The 23,634-nt window shown below is 35.4% G+C and overlaps 1 protein-coding gene across 1 annotated transcript; it reads left to right on the top strand.

Annotated features, from left to right (window-relative positions):
- The first annotated feature begins 17,336 nt into the window (after positions 1-17,336).
- LOC120352357 lies at positions 17,337-22,503 on the top strand. Its single transcript, XM_039432502.1, has 6 exons — positions 17,337-17,357; positions 18,411-18,695; positions 20,326-20,417; positions 21,061-21,162; positions 21,649-21,735; positions 22,120-22,503. The coding sequence occupies exons 1-6, from the start codon at positions 17,337-17,339 to the stop codon at positions 22,373-22,375; spliced, it is 843 nt and encodes a 280-aa protein (XP_039288436.1). The 3' UTR covers positions 22,376-22,503.
- The last annotated feature ends 1,131 nt before the right edge of the window (positions 22,504-23,634 follow it).

Genomic DNA, 23,634 nt, shown 5'->3' with positions numbered 1-23,634 from the left:
ATTTTTCCCTTTTTTTACAATTCTACTAATAATCAACAGTCTCTAAATTGAAACTGATACATAGAAACTTGTGATTGGCCTCAAATTGTAGAGAATTCCATGCTCTACGTGCTCAGTAGCCTCAAATCCATCTTCAACCATTTTTCTTCAGGGAAAAACTACGGAGAACGTAAAAATGAGAAAAATATCTCCATTTTCATGGTTTTTTGAAACGAGCTTTTCAAACTTCCGAAATATATGTTTTCATGAACTATTCTCATCAAATGAAAGAGAAGATTCTCCTCAATGGAAATAGAAAGCGCCGAATTATTTAATTCTATTATCCAAGAAAAAAGTGAGTGTAAATTTTTCTGTCCAATGACTTGATTAGGCGTTAATCTCAAAGAACTGGAACAAGAATTGAAAATCCGTGGTTTTAGGGGCATTCTGTAAAAAGCTCCAGGGTTAGAAGGTCAACTTTCAGTATTTAGGATGTCCAAAACTCCAGAACTATTGCAAAGAAAAATTAGCGTGTTCGGAGTTTTTTCCAGCAAAATTTATCTTGTGACTGGACAATTGTCCTTCAACTTATCAAAGTCAGAAATTAGGTCTCCTCCAAATACAAGTTACTGTATAGTTCCCCCACCAAGGACTACTTAAATAATCAAAAACATTATCAACCTTTTCTAGAAAATTATTAGGACTGCCTAGAGGTGATCTGTATATAGAAACTAGAACCAGTTCCAATTTATCCAGAGATACTCCTGTCACTTCAAAATGCTTTTCACAATTAAAACAACTGAGGTCAACCCCATTACTATCTGGTACTAGCTCCTGCCTAACATAGATTGATACTGTAATGGTGTGATATTGAGAGGGCAGTATTGTAGTTGTTTTTGTGTATCTTATATTATTTTTCAGGTTTTTGAATTGGAATGAACTTTGATTTTTACTGTATGTTGAACCCTGCGTTTTAGTCTGAGAATTGACTCTGTCTTGTTTGAATTTGCTAACTTGTTGATTAGTTATCGAAATTAAAACAATTTTCGTGCATTTTTCAAATGCAGTTTCAAGTTCTTGTCGAAAAAGCTACTGTATTTGGGAATTGTACGACCATTGACCTTTTTGCAGCTATGGCTTTTCCACTGGAAGTTATGCTCAACGCTCGTGGAGGGGGAATAATTTTCGGTGAAAAGGCCACAGTTGGTATTGAGACACGAACGAAAAATCATGTAACGGTGCGCGAGCCTTGGTCCTCTGAATGGGTCTGTTGCCCATCCAAAGGGACAAATTGAAAAGTTTTTCATTATCAGTACTTTTGTTGTAGTTTGTATAGTAATCTAAAATTGATAGAATCAGTAGATGTAGAATTAAATAGTTAATTGTGTGCGTGAATTTAAGTAAAGTGTGGTAAGTTTCATAACGTCTGACTTTATTGAGTTTTGGATTATGTATTCTCAAAAGTAAAGTGTAGATATTGTTAAAATGGTGAGTGTCAAACTCTTGTTGTTTTCATATTATAGCTCAAAATTTAGTACATAGAATGACCAAGGCCCGAATTTAGTTGCAGTGAGTTAGCAGGTTCCCAAAATGTATAGATAAAAAATTGAGTATGTCTTCTTGACCTGAAACGATTGCTGAATAACTTTGTTCTGGTTGAAAATTTGACATGTTACCTGACTTTTATCAATTCGTTCTATATATTTTAGAGTTCAATAAACCTGAAGTTGAATTTTATTAGTATTTTCCATTGAAGTTACTGACTCGTAGTTGCTAGTTGCTGAAATAGGTGACAATTAGTTAATGATGATAATCTGTGCATTTGAATAAACGAATCCACTAAAAGCTCCCAACCAATCAAGGATTCAAATACCGGTAGATGATTAATTGATTGCAGTAAACATTAGCAAATATTATAGAAAAGAAGAAACAACCCCCCTCCGTTTACATTGGTGGCCAGCGGTGGTATAGTCTGCAAGAATGACTATCGAACCACATGTATTCTGATATATTTCATATTTTGGAAGGTTAACTCAATAGAGACAAATATGTCACCGGTTGCAGAAATGATGTCAGGTGTGGTGTAGGGTTAAAAATACCTCCACCGGTTACAATACACCTCCACGTCTATACTGCTCTCTATAAAAACCACCTACCAGTACATAATCATCCAATTTGTGAATTAAGATAGGTACCTCCTTTGTCACAACAATGCAGAAATGCAGAGGACATGAAAATTATTTTCATTCCCAACCAATGGAATATTTTTAGTATCATTAAGTTTATTGCTTTGAAAGTTTTAGTTGTTTCCAGTGCAGTATTTGAAATAGATCTCATGATCTGAATGCAATTAGGAATCTTACCATTGAATCCTGTCATGCAAATGCACTCCTTGCATGACTCTTCTTCCGGATAGAACTGCTGCCCCTCCCTGAACACCTTGTCACCATATTTGCAATTAACTCCCGGATCAACTTCTTCTGTGAATTCAAATAATAACACATTTCAAATAATTGAAAAAAAAACTTGTAAGTTAAGAATAATAGACTCTTGTGGACCTTTATCACTCTAGTAAAAAGTTGATCCAACATAAATAAGTAGATAGGCTACATGAATTATTTTTTTTTTTCTTCTCTTGACCTACCTACTACCAAAGATGAGGAAAGTGGAGGAAAGTATTGCTTCTTCTTATTCTTTATACAAACAGGGATTAGCCTATTGCCTGTACAGACTTACGTTGAGCTTATGATTAAAAGAAAAATACAATGAAAATAAAAATAAATAAATGAATAAATTAATAAGACGTACACCCTGTCTTATTTCCATATTTATTGCCTCAACATTAAGCCAGAGGATCATTTATATAAAGGTTTCGACGCGGTGCTACCCTGAGTGTTTGCAAAAGCAGCATTCGTTGAGTGTTCAACAAACTGATTCTATACACCAGTTGAAGGTAATAGGGATCCAAGTATGGTTCGACTAGAGGAAAATTCTGCTTCATTTCAGTCCTTAGAAAAATTAATAAAAAGTGTTCAACAGCAGTTGTCCGACAGCATTCAGGAAATTAAAACTATTGACGGCACCAGTCAAGAAAAACACGAAGAACAAACTAAGATTATTAGTAAACAAAATGAAACAATAGACAATCAGCAAGGCCTTATTATAAACTCTTCGAGTGACTGGAACTGGACGTGATCCGTCAGAAGCTACTGATGACTGAGGAGCGTTTGGATGATCATGAGCAGTATTCCAGAAGAAATACTCTCGAAATTCAAGGTATTCCCGTGAAAATAGAAGAGAATGTACTTCAGACGGTAACTGGTGAGACGGGCGGTGGGTTTCATCTATGGAAGCGTCCATCATATCTGGAGTTATGCTGAAGCTCACAGCTCGTCCCACCAGTCACTGTCTATTTCTCCAGGCTTTTTCCTGGCCAAAGATTTAGAACTACGTCCAATTTCACCATTTTTCAGTAGGGAATTTAATGAGCTTTCCAACTTCCAGCTCTGTATGACGGGTACGCGCTACCTTAGACCTCTGACACTCCCAGAACCTGACAGGAGTGGACAGCGACCGTCTCATCCAGCAACACGGAAAGACTGTTTTGAAAGTCTCGAATTGGCGTGTGCGTTAGGCGCCAAACCCCGACACTTTCAAATTCGTACAGAAACGACAAAGTCAGACACATCGAATCTCTGACACTTCCAAAATAAGACGGTTATGTTATACTTCTTGGACGGACTGTACTAGAGAGCTCTCTAGTTTTCAAACAATGGTCATTGTTTTGATGAATCACCATGTGTAGTGTTATTCTCAACAAAACCATTGACAACTCATTTCTGAAACCTACCACTCTTTTCTGCAGTTATTTTGAGCTCATCTAGAATCATTAGTGAATTTTGAATTTTGTTCTTTTACTATGATACTTCATAGTAATATATCAGGCGATGGCTTATCTTGTAGCTGTATAATTCGTTATAGGCTATCATTCCTATTTTGTACAGTTGTCTCTCTTTTCAGCAGCTCTTTGGAGCTTAAATAATATAGAGCTATTAGTAAATTTCTTGACACAAAAAAACTTAACTTAATAGTTCAATTGTCAAGATTAGTGAGTACACTGAAATCTCTTGATAACTCTATAATTCGTAGTTTTGCCACCAAAAACACTGTAATTTATTAGTACTCCCATAAAGACGACCAACGGTTACGAAGTTACAAGCGTTTAAAGTTGAAAATGCACCTTGAAAGTGAAGTGAAATTTTATCAAATTTTGTTGATTTTTGTTCATGTAGCGCTGTAGCGGTTAATCCTATCTGAAAACTAACGGAACCAACATTTTGAGAATTACATTCCGCGTCGAATGAGACAAAATTTATTGCTCCAGCTCAAACAGTGAGTGCACAGCGAATTTTTAAAGAAAACACTGCATTGTGAAAAATGAAGTGGTATTTTGCATTTATTTAACTAGCCAATTTTGCTACTCGCTCAAGGTTAGTGTTATTGGAAAACTGATTACAGCAGAATGTAGGCCATCTAGATCTGAGTCGAATGAGACCAAATACAAGCTGTTTATTGGTAGTAAATATACTTCAGCAACAGCATGAGTGATAAGGGTGCCTTGTATACTATAATTATCAGGCAATAGTTAAAGTACCTATAATTTTGAAGAATTATCACTAAACCTAGGATCAGAGCTGTTGCATGGTTCAAAGGCGCCCAAGGCAATACTTTGGTCGGGGCCCCCTCTACAGAGGTGAAAGCAATCAAAATTATCATATTTCAACCCATGTTATCTTTTACTTTCTATCATTCTATGATTCTATCCATTGTCATTGAATCTGATAGTGAAATTTATTATCTTCATGGACTAAAACATTGAAAATGTTATTATTATGCTTTAAATAAATTGAATAAATTTAAATTTGCTGAATAAATTCTATTTTCCAATGCCATTATTTGAGTTTCTACATATTTGTTATGAATATGTGACAAAAAGAGCCAAAGACTTCAGTAGTCTTCATTCAATTAAGCGCATATGAATAAAGTTGGAAAAATGCCAAAAAGCATTTTTACTCACGGCGGTGCCACTCCCCAATCCACCCCCCCCCCAGGATTGCAGCGCCCAAGGCGACCGCCTCGGTCGTCCTACCCACGTGTAGTCCCTGCCTAGGATTTGCCAACACTAGCTTGTGATGGCCCAACGTGTTTTGGTTGGATTTGACAACGTGGGCTACCCAACAATAAATTGGTTGATGACCCAACGTCTTTTTTGGTTGGATGTGCCAACCAACCATTTTCCTACTACAGTAGAACCCCTCATAACCGGCCTCTGATTTACCGGTCCTCGGTTTATCCGGTCGCTTCTCGGAATAAATATAACATTGTATTTCCCACGGCTTGCAGACGCTTAGCAACACGATAAATATCAGGCGGCAGACGACGACGCGACGGAAGCGCTCATCTGGTCTGTTTTTTTACATTTAGGCCAAACTGTTGCCAATTACTCAGTTGAGTATGTAATCTCTTAGCAGGTGGTCGATCTTTATTCAAGAAATGGAGGGACTATGCCTTCAAAAAAACAATGGACAAGAAAAGAAAGTTCAGCAGAAAATTATGGACTATTTTAACGTACAGTAATTGTTCAGTAAATATAATTTTTGGCCTACGTAAATGTATACTGTAATACTATTATGTTAATTAGGCCTATTTTATCAATTTTTCTCTACTGTATTGTAACTTTTCAAATAAATTTTCTTTTTGATTTAAAACTTGTATTCTTAATTTAAAACACCACAAAAGAGACCTAAACAATTTTCAAATTTTATTTACAGTACTGTACTGATTATTACTGTAGTATTACGTTTAAATTTTCGTTTTTTATATCAGGTTGGTTTATCCGGCCAAATCGTTATCCGGCCAGGGGTCCGGTCCCGTAGCGGCCGGATATGAGGGGTTCTACTGTATGCCAACAATAATCAATCCATCGCTGGGCCAACAAAGTGTGCTACTGTGTGTAAATTATAAGTGTGCTAAATTATTTCATTCACTTAGGTATCTTGACGTTGCCATCGTTATATGTCTTAAAAATATTATGTTATATACTAGGCGATTTGAATAAGTACCTATGATTCTAATAGCTTCCTTAGTTTGAATACAGAAATAGACAAAAACTTAGAATTCCGTTGTATAGTCATACTAAATCACAAAGAAACTGGCACTTCAAGTCTATCAAATTTTATAATATTATTCCACACCTGACCACTTGAAAGTACTCACATGCACCCAGTTAAAAAAATATTGAAAGCAGTGTTAATTGATGAATGTTTGTATACTGTACATGACTATTAGATTGGAAATCGTAAATGTAAATCGTCTTAGATTGGAATCATATTATGTGATTTATATTTTATTGTATTGTACTGATACTGATCTCAGTGTTTTTGAATTTGTTTTGACTTACTTTAGTGTTGTAAAATTGACAAAGTTCATGTATTCATGTGAATATTTTATGACCAATAAAATACTATTCTATTCTCAACTTACTGCAGAATGAACAACAAGAGTCATGTGAGTACTGACGCATGCAGTCGTCTTCTTTTTTTTCCGATCGAAAGATCTCGTCTCCACATTCAACTATTGCACACTCGAAGTTCCCCCTAAAAAATCATTGAAAATAAAATAATTATGAATATTATGAAAATCACTTTTTTTACATTCAGGCTACAAGTTATTAAACGTGTTGGGTGGAAAGTCCAAGAGCGGCTTAATATCTCATACATTAAGGTAATTTGATGGTGGGTATGATTTGGGACCCTATAAAAATTGAAAATACTACTTCACTATGCCTTCAAAAATCTGGTCCGCCATCTTGGATCCGTCAGTTTGAATGTAATTTTTTTTTTTCAATAGAAAGGTGATCAAGCGATATATGATCTCGATACGGAATTTGAAGAAAAAATGGTTGACGAAACCCACATATCGATATCTCGAACCGTTAGGAAGATATTAACATTATTAATCAATAATTATTATCCTCTTCTTCCAGAGGCGGTCGAAGCTATGTTTTTGGTTGTTCAGTGAAAGATCACATTTCTCAAATTATAAAAGTGATTTTACATTACTATTTTTCCGTTGATACGAAGTTTCCTTTGAAGGATGAACTTCAGATGCGGTAGAGCCAATCAATACATATCCCAGCTTTGTGTGCCATGCGTTGGCATATTTGAACCTAATTTCAGAGTTTCACCTGTTATGAGCCTTGAGACAATGTCCATTCCTAGTAATAGGTCAATGGGAGTCCGTTAATAAAAATGAGGATCGGCAAGAATGTGAGATTTTGTAGCTTCTTCCACTGAAGGGGAGAGATTCTTCTGTGGTAGATCTCTAGTGATACTCGATAATAACATGACCTTGTGATCTGAAGCGATGATTTCACCTTGGAGATTTTTCAAGGTGATACTAGCCAACCCACTACATTGGGTGTAAGTGCCTAATATTCCACAGATTCTTTGTTTTGAACAGTGAGATCGAGTAGCCTTTAATTAAAGTTGTTGCTATATTTTCAGTAATTAAGGTGACTTGTGCTGCTGAATCTAACACAGCTCTAGCGACGACAGAGTGTCCATCACGAGTTGATAAGCATATAAGAGCGGTAGGAAGAAGGTTAGTAAGAGAATCAAACCAAAATAGTATAATATTTAACGATTGCATATACTTCCATTTTATTCAAGCGTTCAACGAAAAAATGCTATAGATAGAATTTGTAGTGCATGGAAAGACCTTTTCCTACAGTTACCTTGAAAAGTGGCCATTCCTGCACTGATTACAGAACGTAAAGAATCACTTTCCCGCTCTAATGCGGGAAAATCTTTTTCTGCACTCCAGATTTGCATCATGGCAACACAAAATAGTTGGTGGGTTATATGGAGGATTAGTGCACGAAAACAAAAATTAAATTGGTAACAATGACTGTGGTTAGATTTAGATAAGAAACATTTCAATGGCTATCCTACATTTATGATAAAATCCCAACCTAGAAATCCAAACAAGAATAATGTTCATCTAAATCATAATTAAATAATCATCGTTTATGAATTCTCATCATTTAATAATAAAATAATAGTGCTTTTCTATTGATAATTATTATTATTTCAACTGCAAGCAATGAGAAACGTAGCAAATATACATTATAAAATTCGAATTTTGAGGTTAAATGATTACCATTCGATATCCATGTAAATAAAAAAACATAAGAATACTACAATAAATATTCTCTGTTGTCTATGTTATTTTTATGAATATTTTTCAGTTTACTTTGAGCATTTTTCTCGGTAATTTGAGCAAAAGTCTAAATTTCTGAATCCTGTTTCTGTAGTTTTCAGCTGGATGAAACAAACTTAGGTACGATTCTTCCCGCTAGGTTGCGTGCTTGTTGGTTCAGCCATCTTGCAGCCATACCAATCAGCTGTTGGCGTGTATTTTGAATGTGAATTTTTTGTTCTATCTGTATTTTTTCTGATTCTTGAATGAATAAAAATGAGAACTTTGGCTGAGAATTTCAACTTCAATTGGATTATTATTTTTTAAATGAATTAAGGTTGTTATTGATAACAGCATCACACACACAAACATTTGTTGGATTTCAGCCATCATTTTACCCATAATTACCCACTTTTCATATTCAATGGTAACTGTAGGAAAAATTTGATGTGAAATACGTGCGCAAAGTTCCTCTGCTGCACTCAAGAAGCCATTCCGTTTCTTTCGGTGCAGCAAACTGTCACTTTGCGCAGTAGTTGCACAAATAACTATTCCATTGATATGCAATAATACGTACTTGGTGGCCACAGAACAACATACTAATGCTTTGAAAAGCCGAAATAATAAAATCATCATCACTTGAAACTGATGTGAGCTGAGTGAGCATTGCTGAAGTAAAGAGATTATAGAATTACATACTATACTATCAATGAAACAATGAATTTAATGAGTTGACATATTCATTTTCAGACACTTTTTCCTTGTATTTATTAATGATGTCGAAAATTTTCGTTGTTTCATCATCGATATTCTTATTCGTCTTGTTGTAACGAAGAGATTGAGACCATTTGCAAGTCTCTATCTTGGAGTAGTAATGAAAAATAGATTTTATAGTTCTAGGTTGTTACCTCAGGCGTATGGGAAACGCACCAGAAATCATGCAGGGTCTTCTTTAGAGGGCGCTGGAGAACTCATTTTTTGACGTACAGTGCACGAAGATATATCGTTTCAAAGGTGAAAAAACGCTCAAAATTTCGTTGACTTTCAATCAAATTTCATTTTCCTTTTTTTATAATATGGCAAATGAGTATTAACATTTAGGAAGAAGGAACAAAGAAGAGAACAAAGAAGAAGAATGGAGAGAGCATTTATTTTATTTCTGCTTATTCACGTGCAGATATGACTAAGCCAGCTCTGGGTGAACACCCGGCCAGTGCTTGTATTGGTAGAGGGGAGATTTCTCCTTATTCAGTGCAGGCAATCAGCCCTCGGTTTAACAGCAACTCCACGATGTGATTATTCACTTCAAGTTTCTTTCTTTCTATTTTTTTAAGTGATTTTGAATTTTTCTACATGTGAAGATATTTGTATATGAGCTACACTCAAACCCGCTATTAAAGGTAAACTATTTGTTATACTTTTTATTAAATTTTAGGTACTTTTCATTGTTACTTTCATTAGAGTAGATTGATAGCTTATATGCGAAGTTGATATTTAAATTCTTGTTCTTTCTGAGAGTTGACTAACTTCAAAAGTAAGTCACTTAAGTAAAATAGAAATGTTATTATTAATTTGTTTTGATAAATATTATTATTTTCATATAGTTCCTTGGTAAAAGTAATTATCAATAGTTTTCTTAAACGTTATAACTGGATTAACAACTTAATGTAAAATTAGAGTAGCCTATATATTAGACTACGTTAATTTGAAGAGTTAAAGTCTGAATGTAGTTGAGATAATCGTTCACATTAATGTAATAATTGAATTTTTCTTTTGAGAAAGATAAGTATTAAGTTAGAATTAGAAATTATTCTTGGCTGTTTTTTTTTTCTACAACTGTCCATGTTTGTCGCTGACTAATTTCAAATATTGAAAAACGATTCATGTTCATGGCTAATCGATACACAATCATGGCTAGGAGACAAGGAACTCCAAACCCATCATATGGGGAACAGATAAATCAAATATAGAGGAGACAATTGCCAAGCTGCGTTTTCTTTTAAGCAATTGTGGTACATCATTACTCACTCCGCGACGTTACTCAGTACCGAGGAAATGTGATTGAGCAAATTAAATTTTCCTGTCATTGAAATTCATAAAAGACTTTACTAACCGTTTATGGACATATCTTCAATTCAGAATAATATTTTTATCATGTGCCGTATGTTATATTTTTGTGAAGTGCTAATTTTTTTCAATAATGAATTTCAAAACATTTATTGTGTTTGTTTGAATTTTTCCTGAGTTCATTCCATAAGATGAGAATACCGAATAATCAGTTTCCTTATTATGGTACTGATTATCAACAATTAGTAAATTATTTCAATATTTTTAGAAAATCTTTGTCTTAACAAAATTATTTTTATTTCAAAATTTCTTTTCAAAACAAACGACAGCAATTTTATAATGTACTGGATAGATATATGTTTTTTCACTTCACTATTCAACAGAAGCTTGATTCTGAATTTGTTTGATTTTAGCTACTCATTTCATTGAAAAAAAAGTAATTGATAGAACTGCCTTTGTAGAGGGCAAATAGATTTTTTTGATTCATAGAAAGTAGAAGCAGGAATAATTATTCCATTTTGAAATTCATCTATTCAGCTACCGTAGTCTCTCAGTTGCCAGAATAATCATAAAAATCAACCCATTCAAAAACAGAAGCTCCACTCTACGGGAAGGCAGCTCTATTACTTCTATACTCACTCATGTAATAGTCCAGGCAATGAATGCTCAAAAGAGGGTATAGAGGGAAAAGTTTGGAAGATAATTTTCTACCCCGCAGTTCTGTTCCGGGTAGTAAGGAGGTAAACATATCAAAAGTCCCCACCCCTACCCATTGTGCTAAGGGAATGGAGGTGGTTCAAAGGTAACATTTTTTGGTTTCTCTCATATAACACGGAAACTATGTATTTTACGGACATAACTGTTATATACAAAATTAAAACTTTAAGAGCGGATATCTCGAAAACTATAGAAGATGTGGAAAAAGTTGTAGGATAAATATTGTAGGGAAGTATGTAAGCTTAAATTTTGTCCGTAGAATACATAGTTTCCGTGTTATATGCGAGAAACCAAAAAATGGTACCTTTGAACCACCACCACCCCCCTTAGCACAAGGGGTAGGGGTGGGGACTTTTGATGATTATGTTTACCTCCTTACTACCCTGAACAGAACTGCAGGTTGAAAATTGTCTTGCAAACTTTTCCCTCTATAATCTTTCCTTGACTGGACTATAATTCTATAATCTCTTTTTACTTCAGCATTACAATGCTCACTCACCACACATCAGTTCAAGTAATGATGATTTTATTATTTCGGCTCTTCAAAGCATTAGTATGTTGTTCTGTGGCCACCAAGTAAGTATTATTGCATATCAATGGAAAGGTCTTTTCATGCACTACAAATTCTATCTACAGCATTTTTTCGTTGAACGCTTGAATGAAATGGAAGTATATGCAATAGTTAAATATTATGCTATTTCGGTTTGTACACAGATAACATGCAAACAGTGGCAGCCACGATGAAAGTTATATTAGTTTAATTGTAGGTAATAATATGAGAAAGACATCGAGATCAATTACGTTCCAATATTCCCATTAGAACTAGAGATATGGACAATTAAGCCGATCTCCTGGTGACAAATGATTTTGTCGGAGAAGGCTTAGTTGTTGAAATTGTGCTAGACCCTGAGATCTGCGGATTTTTATCTGATCAATAATGTGATCCTAATTCTAGTGGTTTGAGGATCTTGGAATTAAAAACATAGATATGCGGTTGACTGACTGCTCTTATAATAATGAGAATAATATAGAGAATATTACAAAATACATCTTTACATGGATAATCTAATAAGCAATCTGTCTTTAAGAGACCGAATACACATGTCTTTAAGAGACCGAATACACATGTCTTTAAGAGACCAAATACAATGTCTTTAAGAGACCAAATTTACGGGGCACATCTGATATTGTAGTGGGGGTATAAAGTACTTATCTAAGATCTGTCGTCCTCGAGTCCGGTGTCCAAAGGGTGATGGATGAGGATGAAGGGTGATGGCCTCCAGGCATCGGGCTAGAGGCGTCAGATCGAAGATCGTCTTTCAGCCCCGCACGGCAAGGTCAGATGTCCGATATCACCGGTCATCTCGGTCGGCGAATTCGTAAGCCCTCGTTCGACAGCAAGGCATATTTACAGCACGATCCTCGAATGAGTATTCAAGAATATACACACACACACACACACACACAAAAAAAAACCTGCAACACAAGTCACAACCACTTAGTAATGCTAGACGGTACATACAATTTACATTAAATATAAAATTAGAGGAATATTATAGGTTTTAATTGTAGAATTTGAAATCTATAATGAATGGGATTATGAAAAGAAATTACTAGTTAAAAGAATGATGAACAGTTACAGAGTTACAGTTGATGTACAACCAGTGAGTATTCCAAACTTTACTCACAATTACAAAATTCCAGAGATATAAATGACTGTATCAATAAAAAATAGGAATATACTCCATTTAGTATAGCTTTCTTGTACATTAGGATATCGTCATACATCTCAGATGTAAGACTACATAATTGAGTGAAAAATTAATTAAATTAATTGAATAATTGTTAAATCAGGGGTTGTTACCTGATAAATCAAAATAAAGACAATACAACAATACTATAAAATATTCATTACTCACCCTAAAATGGGTTTTCGACTGTCACTAATCCATAGCCTACAATAATAATAAGTGCAGCAGTCACCGCTCTGAATGGAAATTAACTATGCCATTAATAATTTAATAAAAGGATTAGCGATTTCAAAACTGATGGGTAATGATTCCCAATAATATAATTTTAGCCTTCAGGAGAGAATAAAAAACTGTCTGGAAAAGACATTATTCAATCAGGCCAATAAATAATTAAGCTCAGAAAACATGTCTGTACTCTACAGAATATCAAAGCGGTCTCCTGTTCAGGTCTCCAAGTCGACCTAATCAGGCTCAAAAATAGGTATCAGGGCTGGCAATGTAGCCAAAAGAAAATTACTAATTACAAATGACGTGGTGGGGACGACAATAAATTTCCCTCAATAGAATGAGAAAGGAATACAACTAACAAAGACAGAATACAGGAAAATTCCCTCAATCAAAGTAGAAGACTCAGCAATAGAATGGACGTTCAACTGATTTTTCATGATGATTTTGCATCTACAACAATTCTAAGTACTCAAGGAAAACATTGGAAAACAATAGAGGAAATATTAGAATTTAATTATGTAATGTGCAGAATGACATCATAAAACTACTCTGATACCGTGAGAAAATCACAACGTTAATCCAGCACTCTAATAAAATTTTATCTTGGGAAAGTTATAATTTCGAAAAAATGAATAAATTTTGGCACACAATTCACGTAACACTTGCAATATAAAGCCTTGAGATGGCAATTGTGATGTACCCAACCAGAGAGTTGGTAGGTCAAGCACGCTCCCACTCTGCATCCAGCTATGAGCAAGGCAGCTCCATTACATCCTATAATCACTTCCCTGAACAGTATCAACCCCACTCTATGGATCCAAAAGAAAGTCTCCAAATTTCTGAAGCAATATGAATTTTTTCATTTCATTTCATTTCAAAATGGTCCAACTGAAGGCCTCTCGGACTCAGACATCAACATCCTTTCTCCAGACTCTCCCGACACACCACACTTATTTCTTCTTCCAAAAATTCATGAAGAAGGCAGTCCTGGTCATCCCATTGTTTCTAGCAAAAATAGCCCAACCAAACGAATCTCTGCTCTTGTAGATTTCCACCTCCAACCCATTGTTTCCTCCCTACCCTCTCATCTCAGAGACTCCTTCCACTTCATAGATATCCTAAGAAACACAACCCTTTCAACTGACCAACAACTCATCCTTGTTACCATTGATGTGGCCTCCCTCTTCACATCCATTCCTCATTCTGGAGGCCTGAAATCCTTTGAGCATTCCCTTTCCATCCCTTCAACCACCTTTCTAGTAAACCTCGCCAACTGGTTCTCACAAGCAATGCCTTCAGTTTTGAAGATAAATATTATCTTCAAACTCAGGGTACAACCATGGGCACTAGGATGGCACCATCCTATGCAAACTTGTTCATGGGCCTCCTCGAACAGGATTCCTTTCCAAACAAGCCCTTCCCCCCTGATATGGCTACGTTTCAACTCAACTCCAACTACTCTGTCTTCTTCACCTGCAATATTTCTGAATCCTCCATCAACTCCCTAAACATCAACATGATCCTTTCCGACTCCAATGCCTTATTCACCAGTACTATCACCAAATCCACCCACACTCAAGAGTTGCCATCCCTACAACATCAAGAGATCCCTCCCACGTTCCCTCTCAATCCAAGGCCAAAAAATTTGCAGCGATCCCCATCACCTTGACCAGTGTCTCAAAAAACTCCACCAATCCCTCCTGAAATGTAACTATCCTGAAAGGTTGTTACAGAAACAAATCTCCTCCAAAACAGTCAAGGTAGTCAACCACAAAAATCTGGTGTGGTGCACTCCCACAACCTTCCTTGCCGTTATGAAAATTGATCACCTGATGCTAGTGTTCACGGGTATCTCAAGTCTACTATACAAAGATCTGAGCCAGCTGGTGAAAGGACAATAACGCTGGATACACACGAGATCTGCTATCTCTTCATAGTGAATGATTCAATAGAATCAACAGTTGCCAACAGTTTGCAATTGAATAATCACATTTTCTCAAATTTCAAGCTTGTTTTCAATTTTAGGTGAAAATTTTACTGGACATTCATTAATTGTAGAGATTTTCATGCTCAATCTATTCCATTCATAATTTTTCGTTCAAATTATATCTGAGACCTGATAATTGGAAATCTAAAATCAAACTTTGCATAGATGGGGCGGAGCTCCTGAAATTTTCACAGATATAGGACTTGTGGCAGTTGATATAGCTTATCAATGACTATTTTGGTTATAAATTTGATCAAAATCGTTAGTCATTTTAGAGAAAATCGCGAAAAACCCTGTTTTTGACAACATTTTCACCATTTTAGCCACCATCTTGAATTGCATTTGATCGAAATTGTTCTTTTTGGATCCTTATAGTGTAAGGACCTAAAGTTCCAATTTTCAAGACAATCCATTAATTGGGAGATGAGATATTGTGTACACAGATGCACAAAGCCTACACTCATACACAAACACACACACACACACACACCACACACACACCACCACACACACACACACACACACACACACAACACCACACACACACACACACACACACACACACACACATACAGACCAATACCCAAAAACCACTTTTTCGGACTCAGGGGACCTTGAAGAGTATAAGAATTTAGAAATTGGGGTACCTCAATTTATTTCGGAAAGCAATACTTTCCTTACCCATGGCAATAGGGCAAGGAAATTGAAAAATTCCCGAATCTGTCAAACTCCAAAGCTCTGTACCACCTACTTCCCTGGAATCGAAAACCTCAAATCTGTCCTTAAAGATCTGTTCCATGTCGTCTCCCCCAATCCCTCTACCAAACACCTTTTCCAGCATCCACCCACCCTCATTTATAAGCAGCCTCTCAACCTCAAGAAATTTTTCAGTAAAAACCAATCACTCACGTTTGATGAGCTAACTACTCCACCTGGTACCCTACCCTGCAAAAGCCCCCAGTATAGAACCTGTCCCATCACTGATACCTCTATTTCCTTTGTCAATCCTGTCACCAACTACACCCATCAAATCCATCAATCCAGTGATTGCATCTCCTAAAACTGCATCAACCTCCTTTTCTGCAATTTCTGTCCTGCCTTCTACATAGTTAAAATCACCACTGCCCTAAACCTTCGGATCAACAATCACAGGGCTTCCTTTGAAAATAATACTTCCCTACCCATCCTTATAGTCCAGGCAATGAATGCTCAAAAAAGGGTACAGAAGGGAAAGTTACCACTCTGCAGTTTTGTTTAGGGTGGTAAGGAAGTAAACACATCAAAAGTCCCCAACCCTACCCTCAGTGCTATAGTGGTGGGGTGGTACAAAAGTACCATTTTTTGGTTTCTCTTATACAACTCAAAAACTATGCATGTCACGGACATGACTGTTCTCTACAAAATTGAAGCTTACGGTACATAAACTCCTACAGTATTTATCACACACATTTTTCCATATCTCCTATAGATTTCAAGATATCTGCTCTTGAAGGTATCACATTTTGAAAAAAACTACATATGGATGCTATTTTTGATCTCAAAACTTCTCAAGGATAGATGGCAAAAATGCATACTGATTATGAGATTATAGAGCATCTAATTTTCTTCAATTTGATGTATAATTTCACACTTTTACGCATTTCCCTGCAACAGTTGCAGCAGCTTTGGTGTTGAGTGTGAAACCTTCAGTTTTGCAACAAAAGACCAATTGACAAAGGAATTTCCAGGGAGTGTTTTAAGCACAATTTTCGACTTTGCAGCTTTGTTGGGACTAGTCAGGAGGAGAAATATAAAAAGTCCCCATCCCTACCCCTATGTGCTGAAGATATGGGGGTGGTTTATAAATGTTGCATTTTTCAGCTTTTTGCTTCCATGCTCACATCTTGGGAACAATGCAATAAACCATCATGACTAACTTGAGTTCGATGAATTATCTACAATGTTTGTTCAATAATGTTTGTGATATTTCCAACAGTGTTCTATATATCTGCTATTGAAAGTATGGAATTGTCGAAATAATAGGTTTCTATCCATCTTTTGCTCTTTCAAGGCTTATAACTCTTCAACAATGCATTGTAGAAATAAATTTAATTGAAGGTTTGTAGAGCATTGAATTATCTCCAATTTTATCTACGTTTCCACTATTCTACGTTTCTTTGTTATAGTAGCTCATTTGTTATAATTGATAATTTGACAATGAAATTTGAAGAGGTTGTGTGGAACCCAATATTTGACATTGCAGCTCACTTGGGACTAGTTACAAGGTAGACATAGCGAAAGTGTGCATCTAAATCCCCTCTTTTAAAGTTGTGGAATCAAACAAATTTCACGCCCTAGTTGCTATAACAATGGAAGGAGAACTTGGATTGGTAAAAAAGTGCATCAAAGTGTAAACAATTTAATGCTCTACACACCTACAATGAGCATTGATGCTTACAATGCATTGTTGGAGCGATATAAGCCCTGAAAGAGCAAAAAATGAAGAGAAAACCTTTTATTTCGTCAATTCCACACTTTCAAGGGTGAATATATCGAAAACTGTTGGAAATATCACGAAACTTTATTGAACATAAATTTAGAGAATTCATCAAACTTAATTTTTGAATAGTTAGTCCTGATGGTTCAATGCATTGTTTCCAAGATATAAGCATGGAAGCAAAAAGCTTCAAAAAAAGGCAACATTGAAGCCCACCCTAATCCCTTCAGCACATGGGGTAGGGATGGGGACTTTTTATATTTCTCTGACTAATCCCAACAAAGCTGCAAAATCAAAAATTGTGCTTGAAACACTCCCTCCAAATTCCTTTGTCAATTGATTGGTCTATTGTTGCAAAACTGGAAGTTTCACACTCAACACTAAGAGCCGTTTGCACAGTATAGATTGCTAAACTCAATTAAGGTAATCGAGTTTAAGTTAATCTGGAAGTTCAAAGTTGAATCGGTTTTCTCTGTGCATTTACTAATCCAGTTTAAGTTAAACTAGTTTAGCATTAAAATGGTAATAGAATTTCATCGTTTATAATATCAGGAAGGCTGATTTTCACAGGAAATTTGTTATTTGTTTACAAACCATAACCATCAGTAAATTCTAAATTGAGGTGAGGTTGTGTAGCTACTATTTCCTTGTTCAAAATCCACAGAGCTGTAAGCTGTATGGTAATAAAAGTGAAAAGCAATCAAGAAATTCTTAAAAAAATGCTAGAATGCTATATTACTATCAGATACAAACTTAGTAGGCACCAAAAAATATATTTTAGAATGTTTTTAAAAAAGTGATTTTGTTATACTTTTTCTACTATGGTCTTCCTCATTTGTTAGAAATCTCTCCAAAGCAAAATATCTCAGTTATGTGTTATTAGAAATATGTTTTCTAATCAAAGACCACTGTTAAAAATTGGACAACCTGTTCCCGATGGAATTAGCAAGATAGAAGAGCCCTGGAACCGGGCGTCACTGGTGGTCACCTAGTCCCTCACCTCAGGAACCGGCTATCTCCTGCGGCCAGGATCGGTGTCTCGGGGTTGAGAAAGGCCTTCCCAAGCCTTACTCTGGGTCCTCTTGCTATTCCCGATGGAATCAGCAAGATAGAAGAGCCCTGGAACTGGGCATCACTGGCAGTCGCCAAGTATAACTTGCTCAATGATTACTACTGGAGTGGCTTGTACGGAATTGATGAAGTTGATGCGGCTGTTGACTGCTTCTGCAGTGTAAACTATGAATGTTCCAATGCCACGATTCCTCTCAAATCAATACCATGTGAACGGTCCAAGTGCCCGCCTTGGTTCACTTGCTAAATCATTGAAATGGTGAAGAGGAAGAACAAATGTGCACTTAAAAAACGGTCTTCAGTTGGTTACATGGATGAATTTCTAAGACTTAGAAGAGAGCTGAAATCTCTTATTTCAGAGGCCTATCGGAATTATGTTATTAAGGTAGAATCGGATCTAGGATACAATTCCAAAAATTTTTGGACGTTTGTTAATAATAAACGCAAGTCAAATGGCTTTTGTGAGAGGATGTCGCTGTGTGATGAAAACTTTGTTGGGGATGTTATTCCTTCAGGATTCGTTAAATACTTTGGTTCTGTTTTTTCACCGGTCTCGTCCTGCTTCAATAAGGGTGATTCACTTGATTTTGCTCATAATATTACAAGTGGTACTTTGGAAATATTGTCAATATCAGAGGATAGAATCAAGTCAGAAATTGATAGATTGAAGCTGAGGGTGGCTCCTGGGCCTGATGGTGTTCCTGCCTTTATTGTCAAGGGTTGTTGGAAGCTACTAATTGGGCCTTTGAAGTTCATCTTTGACTTGTCACTGAAAACTGGAGTATTTCCGAGCAGATGGAAGATCTCGAAGATAGTCCCTATATTCAAATCCGGTAGGAGAGATGAGATCATGAACTATAGACCAATAAGTATATTGTCAGTCTTTGCCAAAGTTTTTGAAAGATCACTTTATGATAGGATTCTTTGGTATTCACGCCCTATAATGTCTGATAATCAGCACGGTTTTCTTCCTGGAAGATCAGTTGTAACAAATTTGTTGGAGTTCACAGTATCTGTCTCTAATGTGCTGGATGCTGGTGGGGAGGTTGATGTTATCTATACAGACTTTAGTGAAGCCTTTGATCGTGTCAATCACAGTGTATTATTGAAGAGACTATCTCAGCTAGGCTCCAGCACTGCATTAATTGAAGGCGAAACATCACAGGCCCTAGTTCAAAAATTGCCACCATGTAGCGCTTTAAAATCATGCGAAATACCTTATGCTATTACTCGCTCACTATTAGAGTAAAACTTGTTTTGAAAACTGATTTATTCTTGTAATATCTATATCCATGCCGCTACCATGTCGATTTATTTTTATTTTTTATTTAAACAAAAATAAATTTCTTAATTTCAAAGGGATCCATTTTTTCAAGAAAAACAGGTAGTCATTTTGAAGATTTGATGATAAAAACATTTTATCATTTTTCAGCTTGAAAATTGAACCAGTGGTTCCATCGGAATCATATTTACAAGTTTTATCTCTATGATTTTCTATGCGCTCCTTCCCTCCACCCCATCCAAACGTCACTCAGGCACCTTCCACCCCAACACACAAGTCACTCACCCACCACCCCACCCACAAGTCAGCCTTCATTCTTAGTGCTCAGGCTGGTCACAACTTTTCTTAGTTCTTCAGCTTGTTCACTCCATCTTCTTCACACTGTCATATTGACAGTGATCGTGGCTAGTCCTAGGACATAGTATTTCCAGACGCACTTCACATATAATTTAGATTTCCGTATTATATATGTTTCTCTGGCATTTTCGGCCGGTAAAATGGATTCAAGACATACGGTGAAGGGAAAGAAGAAGTTGGTTCTTTCAGCCAGGAGAATGAAAAGGCGGCTACACCAGAATTTGATGCTAACAGACGTAGAAGGTTAGTTGATTTCATTTCATATAATTAGATAAATTAAAATGTCACGTACTTTAGGCCTACTATAATATGAAGCAAATCATGCTTTGAATAATTAATATTGTTATTATGTAAATATAATTATATTCTCAGTTCGTATTATCTCAAGAGAGGTATTTCGTTATGTATGTTTTTATGTTTGTTAATATGAACAAACGTCAACGTTATTGACAACGCTATTCGCATAATTATTCAAGATATATGTCTGAATGGATAGGTACAGAGAGCAACCGGGTGATAGAAAAGCATGGCAAATTTGAATTGATCTTACAAAACTCACAGTACACTATTATTTAAAAGTAATGTTTATAGTGAGGTGATACAAATGCGACTAGATATTTCAAGAATCGGTTTTGTACAATATTTTTGTTCAGAACATACTGTTAACGATGCGACCTAAATTGAATTTATAGACTAAACCTATTTTTAATTCTGTAATCTTATCTAAATTTAGGAGAAAAATAGCTCAATGTAAGCTCTTTTTTTCTCTCCTGATCATTGTGATTCCTGTGGAAATGAAGTACCAGTGAGAAGAGTGTAGAGAATTTGCAAATTATGTAGACTATATATGAAAAAATGTCTGCAAAGTGATTTTTGAACATTTCAGGATTGAAGAACAAACCTTATCGCTCGAAGCGCCTTCATCTTCCCAGGCTGACAGTGTTTCAGCAGATGCCATTTCTGTATCCACTGAGAACTTTCAACCCAGGTAAAACTTTGTAATTTCAAGATTCGAATTTCCACAATCTCACTTGCATTATTGTTACGACAGGTTAAGAATTTACAATGAATAGTTTGCGACTCACAACACTTTATATTCAACTTTGAAGAATTTATAAGCATTACTTATACATGAAGTGAATTAAATAGAGAAAATTGTGATTGGAAATGTTCCCGATCCCAATGCTCATTACTTCTAATAAAGTAATTAGATGCTAATATAGTCAAATGTATTCAATTAAAATTGTATGTCTCATGGTTGTCTGATCCTTCTCTATATTCCCTATAGGAATTCAGCAATTCACCCTCCACCATAAATACAATTATACCCTTACGAAGACAATATTTAGTATCACAGTAGCCCATTCTCTGTGTTGGAAATATGAATTTGCAAATCCATTTGCTTCATACACTTTCTTTTCATATCCCAAAATCACAAGTTTCCAGAATATTTTTTTTCTAAATTTAATTGCAGTGCAACGTCAACTCCTAAAGGAAAGAAGAGAAGACCACACAACAGAAAAGTACCAGTGCATTTGATGAAATGGAGATTACAGCAAAAGTAAGTAACTTAATAGTTTACAGAATATAATTATCAGCGAGTATAGTAAATTATTATTTCCCTCTATAAAAAGAAGTGACGTTTTTTATGGTCCATATCCTTGTATCTACCAAACCACCGGTTATTTTTTGATAAATAAAAATAACAATTGAAAAAACAAATAAGCCAACACATACATTATAATATAAAAAACACATATTTGAATAATGATACTTGGAATAGACATTCACATTCAAAGTTTATAATATTATTTTCTATACAAACATAACGTTTCCAGGCATTTCTTTAACTATGATTCAATTATTTCCCAAACTATATTCATTTAAAATTTAATTCAATGAGAATTAATACATCAGACCTATAAACTTTTCTTTTTTTGTAAAGGAAATCTAAAGGAGAAGAAAAATCTGGGCCATCAACATCTTCTTCCACCTTAGAGTCAAATCTAAAAAAAAGCGTCCTTGATGGCACCTCTGATTTTGCTACAATTGTGCCACCATTCCCCTCAATTGGTCTACAACCAGCTTTGAACCATGAGATTGATACCACCTCAACGCGAAATAGTGGAGTTTCTTACGTGGAGAGTAACGTCTGTGATACTTTACTAACAAGGTATGTCATCATCTCAACTTACAACTAATTTCATATATACGAATATGGTGTTCTCTATACTTCCTAACAAGTAGAATGTATTTTGGTCACTGGTCCACTTTTTTCTATATTCTATTGTTTTTTTCAACTGTTATATTTTCCAACTTTGTTGGATCAACCCACAATATTACTCATTGAGAAATATGATTTTGGACTAGTATTGTCTTGCAAGAGAAGATTCACAATAAGATCAATTTTATTAGAAGTTGAATGATTCAGCTAGGTTGTGTTGAAGGCGTTTGTAGATGCTAAACAAGAATGAGAATAATTTTTCATAGTTAATATTTCATACTTTTAGTAAGATAAATATTTTTTCAAGCTAGTATTTCGAAGCTAAAAAAAAACAAATATAGCCTACAATATGAAAATAGCAATAATGACTCGATCACCTGACTAATATTTATTTGAAATTTTAGTACAGTATAAATAATTCCACACTAGTTATAAGACTAATATTACTGGTTCATTCATGCAATAGGCGCCTCTTCCAAACCTGAAGAGACTTTCTGCACACCGTTCTACAACAGAAAATATTACAATGGGCTGAAGTGAGAAAGAGTGTGACAGGGATAGGGGAGAAAGCATGAAACTATCATTCGCCAAACGCGTTTCTCTCTCACAGCTGTATAGCTTCTCCAAACTTAGGGGTGGAAGAGAGAGAAAGCGATTGTCAGAGAGAGTGCGAGTTAGGTTTTGTTTGGATTTGGAGTATTGCTTGTCATGTTGTTCTGTCTGCTGTGTCAATGGCTATATAATACAGTATACAGTTATATATGTGTGTCAATATGGAGTATAGTGTTATACAGTATATATATATATATATAATATATATATATATATATATATATATATATATATATATAAAAATCATATAGAATTACTATCTTCAGCTCAATTGCTCAATTGGTAAGGGAGAAAGAATACATAGATACAAGATATTCACAGGCATACGATTATCATTTCTGAGAAAGATTTTCGACATACTGTGATATATAAACCTACTCTTCATCGCTATAAACTTCAGAGAGAGAAGTTCATTCCAATACTAAAACTAAGTATAATTCCAAGTTGACATTTTTTGTAAAATGATATTGGCCTAATTACTATAGATCTAGAATTTGTCAAAGAGTCTCTATGCTCTCCTAGTTCTCTTTACGCACACAAAAGCAGACATAGGCGGAGAAACATACAGTTCACTACAGTCATGTGAAGGAAAGAAAGACATTAGAGGTGTAGGTGGTGATAGAC

Source organism: Nilaparvata lugens, chromosome 1 (genome assembly GCF_014356525.2).
Source record: "Nilaparvata lugens isolate BPH chromosome 1, ASM1435652v1, whole genome shotgun sequence".
Lineage (NCBI taxonomy): Eukaryota > Metazoa > Arthropoda > Insecta > Hemiptera > Delphacidae > Nilaparvata > Nilaparvata lugens.
Note: the sequence above shows the minus strand (reverse complement) of the source record. Positions and strands in the feature narration are given on the sequence as shown.